Source organism: Heterodontus francisci, chromosome 1 (assembly GCF_036365525.1).
Source record: "Heterodontus francisci isolate sHetFra1 chromosome 1, sHetFra1.hap1, whole genome shotgun sequence".
Classification (NCBI taxonomy): Eukaryota; Metazoa; Chordata; class Chondrichthyes; order Heterodontiformes; family Heterodontidae; genus Heterodontus; species Heterodontus francisci.
The window spans coordinates 121,141,684-121,158,411 of NC_090371.1; the positions used below are offsets into that span (position 1 = coordinate 121,141,684).

Genomic DNA, 16,728 nt, shown 5'->3' on the forward strand with positions numbered 1-16,728 from the left:
TATTGGTTTACCTTAGTAGTGTTTAAGGTTTTTTAGTTTTTCTAATAAACAGTTAATTTGTTAATATCTAAAGAGACCTGGTTTGCTTCACCCGTTTCGGGGGTTACTAGATTATTCAACTCGGCTGTGGCTTTCTTTGATTTGGGAAAGCTTAAAGGGATATGTTATACGACCGGAGGAGTGACGGGACTGAACTGACCGTGCATTGCTCCCACCGCAATCACAATCATATATTTTGATTGGGGGCTTTGTCTTGAGCGGTCATGCCATAACATTATATCAATGGTTCCATTTTGCATCAAGATGAGCATGATGGAGAACTTGCGAAGGGTGTTTGAGGAGTTAGGTGTTAGACTAAAAAGAATGGTAGTAATCTCAGGATTGCTCCAACTGCAGTGTGCTGGATCAGCTGAGGAAAAGCAAGTTAGGCAAATCACTGACTAGCAGGAGTGATGGTGTAGAAGGGTGGTTTTCAGATTTCTAGGGCATTGAGATGCTATGGGAGCAGAGCGAAAGTCTAGACTGGGTGGGTTGCACCTAAACCAAACTGGTATTAATTTCTTCTCTACGCAAGTAGAGCAAGAGGAGGGTTTAATCTAGTGAGCAAAGGGAGGGGGAAATCTTAAATGTATACAGGGAGGGATAATTAATGATTAATTACAGATAATTACATTGAAGGAGCATAGCAATCTAAACTGGTAAGTTAGAAGGGAGGAGGCAGAAAGAGACATACTTTGGAACAGATGGAGGAGGTTAAGGAGGACAATGAGAATGATAGTGAAGGAAAGCATAAAATAAATAGAAAAGCATCAGTTATTAATCACTTCAGTCTCTGAACCCAGACAGTATTACAATATAGAGGGGCAATGTACATGCAGAGCTAGTTAAACTAGGACAAGATGACTGCTGAAGAAAGGTGGTCATGGATAACCTCGCTACAGACGTCCCCAAAGAAGCCAAGATTCCTAGAGGAAGATAAAATTACCCAATGCTGCAGCAGCCAATCTACTGAAGAGAAGATGTTGAATGTTTAACGTTCGTATTAGAGGGACAGCCAAATCAAAACTTATTCTTTGAAATGTTGAACACTCACTATAAAGTTAATCATCTTAAGTGGTATTGTAATCTTGGACAATGAATATAGCTCCAAGATACTAATATAAACAAAACCCAGCCCAGCCATGGCTTTATACCTCCCTATTTCTGTAAGCTCCTTCAGCTCAACAACTCAAGAATACATAGAATTTGCAACCTAGAAACAGTTTCTTTTTTTATTATTCAGCCCAACAAGTCTGTGCTGACATTTATGCCTCCCTCCACCTCTTCATCTCTTCCCATCAGCATATCCTTCTATTCCTTTCTCACTCATGTGTTTAACTTGTGTCCCCTTAAATGCATCAATGCTATTTGCCATAATTAGTCCTTGTGGAACAAGTTCCACATTCTAACCAATTCTGGCCTCTTGCATATCCCCGATTTTAATTGTTCTACCAGTGGAAGCCATGCCTTCAGCTGCTGGGGTCCTAAGCTCTGGAATTTCCTCCCTAAACCCTTCTGCTTTGCTTTCCTCCTTTAAGATGGCTCCTTAAAACCTCCCTCTTTTGCCAAGCTTTCGGTTATCTGCAGTAACATCTGATTTTTTGGCTCGGTGTCAAATTTGTTTGATAATAGTCCTGTGAAGTTCTTGAGACATTTTACAATGTTAAAGGTCCCAAATAAATGCAAGTTGTTGTTAAAGACAACGATACTGTGATACACTTAGGTTATGGTTGTGCTCTTGTCAATCAATAATATTTTATTTATTTTTATTTTATTATTCAGAGATACAGCACTGAAACAGGCCCTTCGGCCCACCGAGTCTGTGCCGACCATCAACCACCCATTTTATACCAATCCTACATTAATCCCATATTCCCTCCTACATCCCCATAATTCTCCTACCATTGCAATTTACAATGGCCAATTTACCTATCTGCAAGTCTTTGGCTGTGGGAGGAAACCGGAGCACCCGGTGGAAACCCACGCGGTCAGAGGGAGAACTTGCAAACTCCACACAGGCAGTACACAGAATCGAACCCGGGTCGCTGGAGCTGTGAGTCTGCGGTGCTAGCCACTGCGCCACTGATTGACCAAGTACACATTGTAACCTGTAATGGTATTAGCTGTCTTATCGTAGGTATTGTTAAATAAAGTAGTGTTAGTTAGTGGATTTCTTGTGCAACCACCAATGATGACTCTGCCAAATCGAAGTTAATTACACTTCACTCAGTATGTTCAGCATGTTGTTGTGATTGAATTGGTTTGCTTAATGATTACTCTGGATTGAGTGAAACAGTCAAAAGGACAGCTAGTTCATATATCATAAATGTTATGGTATGAATCCAATGTCTCTATGTGCATGTGTAGAAAAATGGGAAAAGATTGGTCTGATAATCTTTTGATTAATATGGATCATTTATTGGAATTCCATGCGGGGTAGGCGGTGGCATTCTCACTGGACTAGTAACCCAGAGAACCAGGGTATTTCTCTGGGGACATGGGTTCAAATCCCACCACAGCAGAAGGTGGAATTTGAATTTAATTAATAAATCTGGAATTAAAGCTAGTCGAATGATGGCCATGAAACCATTATCGATTGTTGTAAAAACCCATCTGGTTCACTAATGTCCTTCAGGGAAGGAAATCTGCCGACATGTGACTCCAGACCCACAGCAATGTGGTGAACTCTTACATGCCCTCTGAAATGGCCTAGCAAGCCACTCGGTTGGACCTAACCGCTACGAACTCAATAAAAAGGAATGAAACCGGACGGACCACCCGGCATAAACCTAGGCACCGGAATCGACAACGGCAAATCCAGCCTTGTCGACCCTGCAAAGTCCTCCTTACTAACATCTGGGGGCTTCTGCCAAAGTTGGGAGAGCTGTCCCACAGACTAGTCAAGCAACAGCCTGACATCGGAATACTCACGGAATCATACCTTACAGACAATGTCCCAGACACTGCAATCACTATCCCTGGGTATGTCCTGTCCCACCGGCAGGACAGACCCAGCAGAGGTGGTGGCATAGTGGTATACAGTAGGGAGGGAGTTGCCCTGGGAGTCCTCAACATCGACTCCGGACCCCATGAAGTCTCATGGTATCAGGTCAAACACGGGCAAGGTAGCCTCCTACTGATTACCACCTACCGCCCTCCCTCAGCTGATGAGTCAGTACTCCTCCATGTTGAACACCACTTGGAGGAAGCACTGAGGGTGGCAAAGGCACAAAATGTACTCTGGGTGGGGGACTTCAATGTCCATCACCAAGAGTGGCTCGGTAGCACCACTACTGACCGAGCTGGCCGAGTCCTAAAGGACATAGCTGCTAGACTGGGTCTGCGGCAGGTGGTGGGGGAACCAACATGAGGGAAAAACATACTTGACCTCGTCCTCACCAATCTGCCTACAGCAGATGCTTCTGTCCTTGACTGTATTGGTAGGAATGACCATCGCACCGTCCTTGTGGAGACGAAGTCCCGCCTTCACATTGAGGATACCGTCCATCAGGTTGTGCGGCACTATCACCGTGCTAAATGGGATAGATTTCGAACAGATCTAGCAATGCATTTAGCAATTAAACAACTAACTGGGCATCCATGAGGTGCTGTGGGCCATCAGCAGCAGCAGAATTGTACTCAACCACTATCTGTAACCTCATGGCCCGGCATATCCCCCAGTCTACCATTACCATCAAGCCAGGAGACCAACCCTGGTTCAATGAAGAGTGCAGGAGGGCATGCCAGGAGCAGCACCAGGCATACCTCAAAATGAGGTGTCAACCTAGTGAAGCTACAACACAGGACTATCTGCGTGCCAAACTGCGTAAGCAGCATGCGATAGACAGACATAAGCGATCCCATAACCAACGGATCAGATCTAAGCTCTGCAGTCCTGCCACATCCAGCCGTAAATGGTGGTGGACAATTAAACAACTAACTGGAGGAGGTGGCTCCACAAATATCCCCATCCTCAATGATGGGGGAGCCCAGCACATCAGTGCGAAAGATAAGGCTGAAGCATTTGCAACAATCTTCAGCCAGAAGTGCCGAGTTGATGATCCATCTCGGCCTCCTGCTGAAGTCCTCAGCATCACAGATGCCAGACTTCAGCCAACTCGATTCACTCCGTGTGATATCAAGAAACGACTGAAGGCACTGGATACTGCAAAAGCTATGGGCCCTGACAATATTCCGGCAATAGTACTGAAGACCTGTGCTCCAGAACTTGCCGCGCCCATGGCCAAGCTGTTCCAGTACAGCTACAACATTGGCAACTACCCTGCAATGTGGAAAATTGCCCAGATATGTCCTGTACACAAAAAGCAGGACAAGTCCAACTCGGCCAATTACCGCCCCATCAGCCTACTCTCTATCATCAGTAAAGTGATGGAAAGTGTCATCAATAGTTCCATTAAGCGGCACTTGCTTAGCAATAACCTGCTCAGTGACGCTCAGTTTGGGTTCCACCAGGGCCACTCAGCTCCTGACCTCATTACAGCCTTAGTTAAAACATGGACAAAAGGGCTGAACTCAAGAGGTGAGGTGAGAGTGACTGCCCTTTACATCAAGGCAGCATTTGACCGAGTATGGCATCAAGGAGCCCTAGCAAAACTGAGGTCATTGGGAATCAGGGGGAAAACTCGCCGCTGGCTGGAGTCATACCTAGCGCAAAGGAAGATGGTTGTGGTTGTTGGAGGTCAATCATCTGAGCTCCAGGACATCACTGCAGGAGTTCCTCAGGATAGTGTCCTTGGCCCAACGATCTTCAGCTGCTTCATCAATGACCTTCCTTCAATCATAAGGGCAGAAGTGGGGATATTCGCGGATGATTGCACAATGTTCGGCGCCATCCTCAGATACTGAAGCAGTCCGTGTAGAAATGCAGCAAGACCTGGACAATATCCAGGCTTGGGCTGATAAGTGACAAGTAACATTCGCGCCACACAAGTGCCAGGCAATGACCATCTCCAACAAGAGAGAATCTAACCATCTCCCCATGACATTCAACAGCATTACCATCGCTGAGTCCCCCACTATCAACATTCTAGGGGCTACCCTTGACCAGAAACTGAACTGGAGTCGCCATATAAATACCGTGGCTACAAGAGCAGGTCAGAGGCTAGGAATCCTGAGGCGAATAACTCACCTCCTGTCTCCCCAAAGCCTGTCCACCATCTACAAGGCACAAGTCAGGAGTGTGATGGAATACTCTCCACTTGCCTGGATGGGTGCAGCTCCAACAACACTCAAGAAGCTCGACACCATCCAGGACAAATCAGCCGGCTTGATTGGCACCCCATCTACAAACATTCACTCCCTCCACCACCGACGCACAGTGGCAGGAGTGTGTGCCAGCTACAAGATGCACTGCAGCAACGCACCAAGGCTCCTTAGACAGCACCTTCCAAACCCGCGACCTCTACCAACTAGAAGGACAAGGGCAGCAAATACATGGGAACACCACCACCTGCAAGTTCCCCTCCAAGTCACACACCATTCTGACTTGGAACTATATCGCCATTCCTTCACTGTCGCTGGGTCAAAATCCTGGAACTCCCTTCCTAACAGCACTGTGGGTATACCTACCCCAAATGGACTGCAGCGGTTCAAGAAGGCAGCTCACCACCACCTTCTCAAGGGCAATTAGGGATGGGCAATAAATGCTGGCCTGGCCAGCGTCGCCCACATGCCATGAATGATTTTTTTTAAAAGTTGCGAAGCTACTGTATTTAATCAAAATTTGGTGTTCATCTCTCTTATAATGCCCTTCAAAGAGGGTAAATAAGGTAGTTGGGGAAGATTTAAACTAAGCAGGCAGTGGGAGGAGTATACAGACCATTCCTAGAAAATAAGTGCATCAGTCTAGGGAGTAGAAGAAATGAACGCCTCAGAGTATATGAATGCTAGGAGTCTTGTGAATTGGAGACCTGGAGATCCTTGCTGGAGAGGGAGGCTGTGATATCATAAATGTCATTGAGACCTGGTTCAACAATTACATGGATTGGGTAAACAGACAGGGTTAACTAGATGCCCCATATTTGAAACCTGTTTCTCATGTCCCCAACCCCCTCCTATATTGGCTTTCTATCCACTTCCTTCAGAGGCTTGGATTGCTTGCAAACGTTAAATAGTCTTCCCACCACCTGCCACCCCTGCCCTCCAACAAAGACGTCAAATAAAAATAAGCAATAAAACTGCTTCTCTGCCCCACTCTCTGTTTAGTCCCAGTCTCTCGCTGCCTCATAGGAACGAGCAGGTGAGATAATTAGTCTTCAAAATTGAACTGGTAACTAACTGCAGGCCAAGCTTTTAAGGGAGGCTGAAGCCTTTATGTGAAAAATTAATGAAGGCATTAAATCACACTAAAGACAATTCAATAGATGAGTTCAGTCGCGTTATTGTGAAATATGTAATCTTTTTAAATTTTGTTTCAAACCTTTGCTCATTAGAGATTTTAATTGTGAAAGAAAAATGCAGCTCAGAAAAAATGTTCAGAAAGCACTTTGAAAGAATGGTCAGAACCCAAGCCAGATTCTGCAACTGACTGGTGAGTTTACATAGACAAAATCCCATTATAAATATGATCATCGAAATTTATAACAAAAGGAGTATGACAAAATGTGACAATAGAAAGTCAAGAGGCACAGAAACAAGATTTTTTAATATATTCTAGATATTTGCAGAAAACAGATCAAAAAGGAAACAGTGAGCCAATGAAAGCCAATATAATATCAAGTGACCAAGGAATAGTTAAATTATTAAAACCACAATGTCGCACACATTTTCTGTCTACGAACTCTTGCTTCCTGTTGTCAACATTCTTCATTCTAAATTCCTATGTCCACATTTATAAATGGAAACTGCCTTTGTAAACTCCTCAGATAATGAAGAAGTCCTTGCCCAGATGCAGCAAGACCTGGACAACATCAAGGCTTGGGCTGATAAGTGGCAAGTTACATTCGTGCCACACAAGTGCCAGGCAATGACCATCTCAAACAAGAGAGAATCTAACCATCTCCCCTTGATGTTTAATGGTATTACCATCGCTGAATCCCTCACTATCAACATCCTCGGGGTTACCATTGATCAGAAACTGAACTGGACCAGCCACAAATACCGTGGCTACAAGAGCAGGTCAGAGGCTAGGAATTCTGCAGTGAGTAACTCACCTCCTGACTCCCCAGTGCCTGTCCACCATCTACAAGGCACAAGTCAGGAGTGTGATGGAATACTCTCCACTTGCCTGAATGAGTGCAGCTCCAACAACATTCAAGAACACCATTCAGGACAAAGCAGCCCACGTGACTGACACCCAAGTCACCACCTTCAACATTCACTCCCTTCACCAGCAACGCACAGTGGCAGCACAGTGTGTACCATCTACAAGATGCACTGCACAAATTAAAAAGATTCCTTCGACAGCACCTTCCAAACCCGTGACCTCTACCACCTAGAAGGACAAGGCCAGCAGATACAGGGGAACACCACCACCTGCAAGTTCCCCTCCAAGCTAAACACCATTCTGACTTGGAACTATATCGCCGTTTCTTCACTGTCGCTGGATCAAAATCCTGGAACTCCCTTCTAACAGCACTGTGGGTGTACCTACACCACAAGGACTGCAGCAGTTCAAGAAGGCAGCTCACCATCTTATTAGGGATGGGCAATAAATGCTGGCATAGCCAGCGACGCTGACATCCCATGAACAAATAAAAAAAAATGCCTCGTGCTGTAATTGAGTCTCCTAACTATTCAGCCTGTACTGCAAAGAAACTTCAATGCTCCCAATAACCCTACTCTTAATTCACAAAAAATAAGGACAGAATAGAATGCATGACTTTAATATGTGGACTGAATTTCATCTGTTTGTTGTGGCCAATTATTCCCTGCCATCCAATTCTACTTCAGCTTATTTGGTCTGGACTCCCCATGTGCAATGCCATGGACAACCGACTAGCACACGAAACAAATTCTTCTTTTTCACAATCACAGAGACAACCATGGGCAATCTATTCTGCACTGAAGATGAATTCTGGTGGTGATAGGGTTGGGCAAAGCGTTGTGGAGAAGGCATTACAAGATTAACATTTTCAGCTAAGACAGTCATAATAGACTGAGGAAGTTAACAGGAAGACAGGCTCAAGTCTGAATGGACTTCATGCAAGGGGGCTGAAAAAAGTGAGTAGTGAATAGTTGCCCTTGCTACTATCTGTGGGGAATTAGTAGTATCAAAAATAGTGCTGAGAATTGGAACGAAAAGCAAAATAACATGAGTCTTTTAAAAATGGACACAGGATGTGCAGGGGTGCTACAGGCCCATCTGTATCAAAACATACTCTATTTCTATTGATGTACTAAAGGGAGTTACTGTTAGCTATGTTGGAGCATTTGCAATGAATCCTTCCTGAGTATACAAGTGGAACATTCAGCCAATGAGAATTGCATCTTCAGAACACTGATCAAATACAGAATGCAAGATTTTCCCCACTACTCAAACTTCCATGGGCTTATAATATAAAGAAAGTGACTTACTCTGGTCAGTTTAGCTATTGTTTCTTCAAATCCTTCCAGTTCTCTGTGCTGCTTCTGGATTTCATCCTGCAAGGATAAAGGTAGATTACTTCATTCTTCGTGATGCCATTCCCCATGCTTCATGGAAATTGGGCAACTCCACACCTTCTTCTGTCAGCCAGGTGTCAAACAAGCAAAGATCCATCAACCAGTCTCCAAACCAAACTATTGATTTTAAAAAATCATTCTTGAGATGTGAGCGTCACTGGCAAGGCCAGTATTTATTGCCCATCCCTAATTGTCCTTGAACTAGTGGCTTTCTAGGCCATTTCAAAGGCAGTTAAGATTCAACCACATTCTGTGGGTCTGGAGTCCCATGTAGGCCAGACCAATTAAGGACAACAGATTTCCTCTTGTGAAGGACATTAGTAAACCAGATGGGTTTTTATGACAATCCAGCAGTTTCATGATTATTATTAATGAGACTAGCATTTTATTCCAGATTTATTGATTAACTGAATTTAAATTCCCCCAGCTGCTGCGATGGGATTTAAACTCATGTTGACAAAACATTAGTCCGGGCCTCTGGATTACTAGTCCAGTAACATTACCACTATGCTACTGAAAATGTTCAGAACATTGAGGGTTCTGCCACCAGTGAAGTAATGGGACTGGAGATCAGAATTGTAGGCCCAAAGACCATGGTCCATGAACTTGGAGACGGTTGTAAAGATTGGGGTAGGATGGGGGTGGGGCTGAGTTTATAGGAGGTTTGCAGATTAAGGAGAGGATTCTGGATTTGATGCATTAGGTGACAAGGAGATAATGGAGGTCATTGGGATTAATGGGAGAAAAAACAGGATGCAGGTGGCCGATTTTTAGGAGTTTGTAAAGGGTGGAGGTGGCCAAGGCATTGAGAAGTTGAATCTAGCAGCAGTGTAGGTTTTTGAATAAATCAGCGGTGATGGAAACAAGGAAAGGCAGGAGTTGGGAAATGCCATGGAGGCCAAAACAAAGCAATTGTAGGGACAGATAGGATATGGAATATGAAGTTCAGTTTTAGGTTAAGCAGGTTATTAAAATCATGCAATGTCCGATTCAGAATGGACATGCAACCTCAGAGAATTTCATCAGTGACAAGGGTACTGTGTTTTTGATGGCAGCTGAATATAATGGCTTTAGCCCTCCCAGTGTTCAATTGGAGGTGGTTTTGGCTTATCTGTAACTTGATGTTAGACAGGCATGTATATCATGGAGAGAGAGTTGGGTGGGATCAGCATACATATGGAAACCAGAGGTGTTTCCAATGGGCAATCTGTAAATAAGGAAGAGGAGACCAAGGATAGAACTTTAGAGCACTCTAGAAGTCACTATGATTTGGTGGAAGGAGAAGCCATTGCTGGAGATGCACTGGCTGTGTTGGGTAAGGTAAGAGTGGAACCACGAAGCCTTGAAGAGATGGCCTAGGGAGGAAAGGGGTGAAACAATGGGCTGGATTTTACCCCGATAGCAGGGGTCCAGGCGATAGGCCGGAAGGCGTGGGGTGGTACCTCCGGCTTGGCCCTGTTTTAGACCCCCAGCTGAATTCTATGGCAGGCAGTCAATTAACTGCCTGCGTCAGGGTCCACATTCTGTTCAAGACAGAGATCCTGCCCCCAAGGGCTGATGGCCAATGAAGGCCAGCAGCTCAACAATACCAGTAGCGCCACCAGGACCAGTGGCCTGGGACCAGGAGCAGCGCTGAAGCCTGGACCCTCAGCTAAGTGGGGCAGGCTCACTGGGGCCAGTCTGCCGAGCCCCATCGAGGGGTGGGGTTATGGGTAGTTGAAGAAGTGGGGTGTGGGTGGTGACACAGGGATGGCCTTTGCCACTGGAAGCCCTCTGTGGGCCACAGATTGCCCACGGAGGAGGGCCCCCCCACCCCACATGGCGGTCACCTGGAGTTACTGGGCAGCTTTCGCACATGGCACAGGCAACCCTGCGCTGGTAAAATGCCAGTGGTGGCGTGAAGAGGTCCTTAAGTGGCCATCCACTTAAACGCCTCAATTGGTCTCTGGGTGGGAAGGCAATCCTCAGCGTTCCCCGCCCCAGACTAAATTCCACGTGTTGGGAAGACGATGGGCACTTCACCCCCTGACAACCCTCGCAATTTAATAGGCATCACCAACCGCCACCCACCCCCCCACCCCCGCAGGGCTCATAAAATTCCAACTAATGTGTAGAAGGACCACAGAAAGGATAATGCACTGCAGCTGCATGCACAAAGATTTAATTAGCGCCTTTGATTTGCAACATTTATGGTGTAGACAAGGGAAAAACTGACTGAAGGGATATGAGTAGGGAATTGTGGTAGTGGTGAGCACTGAGCAAGAGGTGCATTTGAGAGATAGAAAAGGAGCAGTGGTTGGAGTGCAGAGTCTAGGATGGGTGTCTTGAGCACAGCAATGGTGCCGAAGCAAAGGGAGCCATTTACAATTCTGTAAGTACTGGAACATAAAAAAGGAGTTGAATCTGGAGGGGACTGTGTGAGAAAGTGCACCTTATAGAGCAGGGGTTCTCAACCGGGGTCTGTGAGAAATTTGCAAAAATATAAAAAGGACTGACGTGACAACAGACCAATCAGAATTGGAGTTGGGACAAGTGGCGACCAAGATGCCTGTTAGTCAAGGAATCTAATGAGGGTGAATCAGAGCCAGGGTCACTCAATGTTCATACAGGTTTTGGTGCCTTATCAGATGCCTTTTCTGTCACCAATGGCACCAAGCAAGGCTGTGTAATGGCTCCAGTTCTGTTTGCCATCGACTTTTCGGCCATGCTCTTGTATATACTCAAAGATCTCGACATAGGAGTATGCATTCAACTCAGGACAGATGGCAACCTCTTCATTCTGCAAAGGCTCAAGCCTCGCACATAGATCAAAGAACAGCTAATAAGTGAACTCTTGCTTGCCGGCGACTGTGCTCTCCTAGCATACATTCCGGAGGACATCCAGCTGTTTGTTGACCGTTTTGCCCAAGCGTCAGAATGCTTCGCCTTACAATAAGCCTGAAAAAAACAGAGATCTTATACCAACCTGCCCCTGGCTACAAACTCCAAGACCCCATAGTCACAATCAACAATACACCCCTCAACTCAGTTCAGAAGTTCTGCTATCTTGGGAGTATCCTCTCCAACACCACCACATTGGACGATGAAATCACCCATCGCCTGGCAAAAGCAAGTTCAGCATTCAGCAGGCTCAGACACAGGCTTTGGAAACAGCATGAAGTCTGGCAGGCAGTGGTTCCCACATCATTGCTCTCTAGCTGTGAGGCATGGCCAACCTACAGGATCACATAAAGCAACTAGATACATTCTACCTTCGCTGCTTAAGATCTATCTGCAACATGAAGTGGCAGGACAAAATCCCTAACACTGAAGTTCTTGCAAGGTGCTGCACAACTAGTGCTGGATTTTATTCACAAGCCACACACGAGGCAGCACGCTTTGAACTTGGCGGCCTTCCGACATGGAAGGGCTGCCACACAGCCCCAATGATAGTATGCGTGGGGGCTGATTTAAATAGAGGGGGCGGAGCAGCTTCCCCCGATGATGCAGAGGGGGCATCCGTCATGTACCCGGCAACGCTGTCCACCGCCACCGCGCTGGCGCCATTTTTAAAGGGTTTTAAGCCCTTAATTTATAAAGTTACAGTAGTGCCGATTTTTAAAAAATATACAATTATGATATGGAGGCCATTCCCCAACCCCCACAATGGTCATTTAATTGGCCCTCTGACAAAACTCATTTTATTTCCTACCCAAACTTGCCCCCCTTTCAACCCCTACCCAATATCCCCACAACCAATAAACAATGTTTCCCCCGTTCCCCCACTCCTCCCGCCCTGAAAATTTTATTCCTCCCCCTCCCCACCAGGTTCTCGAAGTACAAACGCTGGCTGTAAAATCAGTGTGGGATGGCCGCTGCCTGCAGGTAAGTTTATTTGCATATCATTTAGGTTCATTTTAATATGCAGATGAGGGGCCTGCAGTCAGGCGATCCACGGCGTCAAGGGGCTGGTAAAATTCAGCCCCTTGTATGTACCCCATTACATGGGAAAAAACCATGGTAAGATCCAAATGGAGAAGTCTTTGGCATCAAGCAATCTCAACATTTGAGGAGAACAGTCAGGTCCCGACAAGTGAGCACACCACAAAGCCAGTGCCTTCACCCATCCCTCATATGTGATATTTGCAATTGGATCTGCAAATCAAGATTTGGTTTAACATCACATATGAGACGACACCAACCCAGACGGTGAATAACCAGTCACCTTGCTGAACTCTCATCCATCAAAGTGACGGGAGAATCTATTAATTGTATAACTAATTCTTGTAGAAAAAATACTTGTGTTATGGGGGTCCATGGAATTTTTATAACATAGGACAGGGGCATCAGAAGCAATAAGGTTGAGAACTGTCATTATAGAAATGATGGACTTGGGGAGGTCAGGGGAGGCCTGGATGAGAAGGAACTAACTGGAACAAAAATGGCACATGGGGTCTCTCAGCTACTTGATATTCTCCATCTCTTTCTCCTCTAAGACACTGCTTAAAACCTACTACTTTGACAAAGTGTTTGGTCATAAGAATGCAAGAACATAAGAAATGGGAGCCATATGGCCCCATTCAATAAGATCAAGGCTGATCTGATCTGGGCCTCAACTCCACTTTCCTGCCTGCTCCCATAACCCTCGACTCCCCTACAGTTCAAAAATAATATAAAAATAATGGCCACTTGTCCTAATGTCTCCTTATTTGGCTCAGTGTCATTTTTGTCTCATTACATTCCTGTGAAATGCCTTGAGATCTTGCTCCGATAAAGGCACTATGTAAGTGCAATAACATTAAGGAACAGGAAAAATAGTCAAAGAAAGCGACTGTTATTAAGAGTTTGGGATTGTCTTTACCTTCTAAGATGAGGTGCAGCATTTCTGGAGATGGCTAAGCTAAATCTAGCATGGACAACAAAGTCAATCATGGTCCCTGCAAGTTTGACCTGAGGATGTGAAGGTGGCAACTTATTAGGGGAATGGGAAGTGTGGAAAATTGTGAAAAACTTAATTAGGATGAGCATGTCAAAGGCAGAATCAAGGGCGTTGTTGAGCAGATCAACTGAGACATTGCTATCATGGTATGTGGAGGATCAAATGAGAGCAAGTTAGAGAGTCTGTTGTTGATGTGAAAATGACAGAATGGGGTTAAGTTGATGCAAAAATGATTCACGAGGACATCGTCACTAATTAATAACTCGGAGATGGTAATGTTTTGGCAATGATAAAGGGGTATCACATTTCAGAACTTTTAAAAACAGTTTTCCACAAGGATTTGGGAAGAAGTGTTATTGCTAGTGACAGGGGTTGTAATGACGTGCATTGTCATGAGTTTAAAATAAAAGAGAAGAGTTCACAGACATCTCTCTCTATACACGGAAACTCCTAGTGACTTGTATTCGTTGTTGATAGGGCCAAAAATGAGGCCAAGTTATAAGGTTCTTGTAAGTACAGTTTCTTTTTTAATGATATGAAAGGTTCCACTGCGAGTCATTATAAAGATTCCTGCAAGTATAAATACCATTGTAATGATATTACGATAACTCTGAACAGTGTAGTGTATTGTTTTAATAATTAGTTGATAAAGCTAGAGGTTTTCCATTACAACAATAGATACAGTGTTTTTTTTGTTTATGATAATTATCCTGGCAATTGGGTAGTCATGTGCTGGCTACCCAACTTCATTTTCTTGGCTCCCAGATTAGCTGATATTGCTAACATCTTTCTCCTCAGGTACTGTCCCTTCAAGTCTGCCATCACCCTCTCCTTAAAAAAAAAACCCTAAATCCCTCTGTCCTTGCAAACTACCCTCCCATTCTTCAAATTCTTTGAACCCGTTGCTGCCTTCCAAATTCAGCTCATCTTTCCCAGAATTCCATGTTTCATCTCTCCAATATGGTTTCTGCCCTGTCACAGTAGCAAAACGACTCTTACCAGAGTCACAAATGACATCCAATGTGACTGTGACAAAGGCAAACTATCTCTCCTTGTCCTTCTCAACTTGTCTGCAGCCTTTCAAAAGGGAGGTAGACTGTTATATGAAAAGGAAGAATGTGCAGGGCTACGGGGAGAAGGCAGGGGCATGGCACTATGGATTGCTCATTCAGAGAGCTGGTGCAGACACGATGGGCCAAATGGCCTCCTTCTGCACTGTAACAATTCTGTGATTCTTTGAAACTGCTGATCACACCCTCCTCTTCCAACGCCTCTCCACCGTCGTCTAGCTGGGTGGGACTGCACACAAGCCTGGTTCAATTCTTGCTCAATCATAGCTAATCACTGCATTGGCTTCTCTTCCTGTGCCCACACTGTTAGCTCTGGTGACCCCCAAGGAACTAAATGCAGCCCCCTATTTCCCCCGGCTGGTGAGTCTAGAACCAGGGACACAGTCTCAGAATAAGGGACAGGCCTTTTAGGACATGAGGAGGAGGAATTTCTTCACTCAGAGGGTGGTAAATCTTTGGAATTCTCTGGCCCAGAGGGCTGTGGAGGCTCAGTCACTGAGTATGTCCAAGACTGAGATCGACAGATTTCTACATATTAAAAACATCAAGGGATACAGGAATAGCGCAGGAAAACGGTGTTGAAGCAGAAGATCAGCCATGATCTCATTGAAGGGCAGAGCAGGCTCAAAGGGCTGAATGGCCGACAGCTCCAATTTCTTATGTTTTCATTTACGTGCTGCCCCTCGGTAACACCATCCAAAAACTCAGCATCAGTTTCCACATGTATGCCGATGACACCCTGCTCAACTTCACGACCACCTCGACTGACGCATCACATTCTTGAAATTGTCAGACTGCTTGACCGACATCTAGTACTGGATGAGCAAAAATTTCCTCTAATTAAATATTGGGAAGACCAAAGCCATTGTCTTCAGTCCCAGTCACAAACTTCATTCCCGAGCTACTGACTCCATCCCTCCCCGTCTGAGGCTGAAGCCAGACTATTCATAACCTTGCTGTTATATCTGACCCTGAAATGAGCTTCTGACCACATATCTGCTCCATCACTACGATCATCTATTTCTACCGCTGTGACATTAACTAATTCTGCCCCTACCTAAGCTCATCTGCTGCTGAAACCCTTGTCCATGCCTTTGTCGCCATTAGACTTGACCACTCCAATGCACTCATGGCCAACCTCCCATGTTTTACCCTCTGCAAACTTGAGGTCATTCAAAACTTGCTGCTCGTTTCTTAAGTCCTATTCACTCATCAACCCCTTCGCTCACTGACCTAAACTGGCTCTTGGTTAAGCAATACCTCAATTTTAAAATTCTCATCTTTGTTTTCAAATCCCTTCATGGCCTTGCCCTCTTAACTCTGTAAGCTTCTCCAGCCCCACAATACTTTAAGACATCTGCACTACTCTAAATCTGGTCTTCAGCATCCCTGATTTTAATTGCTCCATCACTGGTGCCTGTGCCTTCAACTGCCATGACCCTCAGCTCTGCAACTCCCTTGCTAAACATCCCCGCCTTGCTGTCCTCATTTAAGATGCTTCTTAAAATATACCTCTTTAAACAAGCTTTTGGTCATCTGACTTAATATCTCCTTATGTAACTTGGTGTCAAACTTTGATTGATAATGCTTCTGTGAAATATCTTGGGACGTTGTACTACGTTAAAGGCACTATATAAATACAAGTTATTGTTGTAGTGAAATAAAATCTCGCGCACCAAAGTATCACTTAAGAACGATGACTAAACATTATGCAAGATCAAACTTTCTCATGCAATTTTAGGACATGAGGACCTATACACAAACTAAACTAGATAATGTTGCAACTTTCTCACTAAACAATCAGATGATAATTTCATCTGTGTGTTTATATTAGAAGTAAACACAATTAATTTTTGGGATTAATCATAATTAAACTTTATTTAAATAGCTTTTTATATTTATCTTCTTATAATAGAGAAATCTGACTTACAACCCTGAATTTAGCTAACTGGTCTCGAAGTTCTTCTATTTCTCTACACTGCCTCTTGGTTTCATTCTGAAAAAGTCAATAATAAATCCTTGTGAATCCATTTGTGCACGATGAATAGACCATCAGATTTTGTTTTGTGAAATAATGAA

The 16,728-nt window shown here is 44.7% G+C and overlaps 1 protein-coding gene across 4 annotated transcripts in view; it reads right to left on the reverse strand.

The window, feature by feature from the left end:
- cep135 (centrosomal protein 135) overlaps window positions 1-16,728 on the reverse strand; it is a 213,324-nt gene that overhangs the window by 113,928 nt on the left and 82,668 nt on the right. For 3 of the 4 annotated variants that reach the window (XM_068035035.1, XM_068035028.1, XM_068035019.1), the window contains exon 9: window positions 8,575-8,640. The exons of the other annotated variant lie outside the window; for it this stretch is intronic. In XM_068035035.1, coding sequence (XP_067891136.1) covers window positions 8,575-8,640 — 66 coding nt within the window. The remainder of the gene's footprint in view (window positions 1-8,574; window positions 8,641-16,728) is intronic. 4 annotated transcript variants of the gene reach the window in all.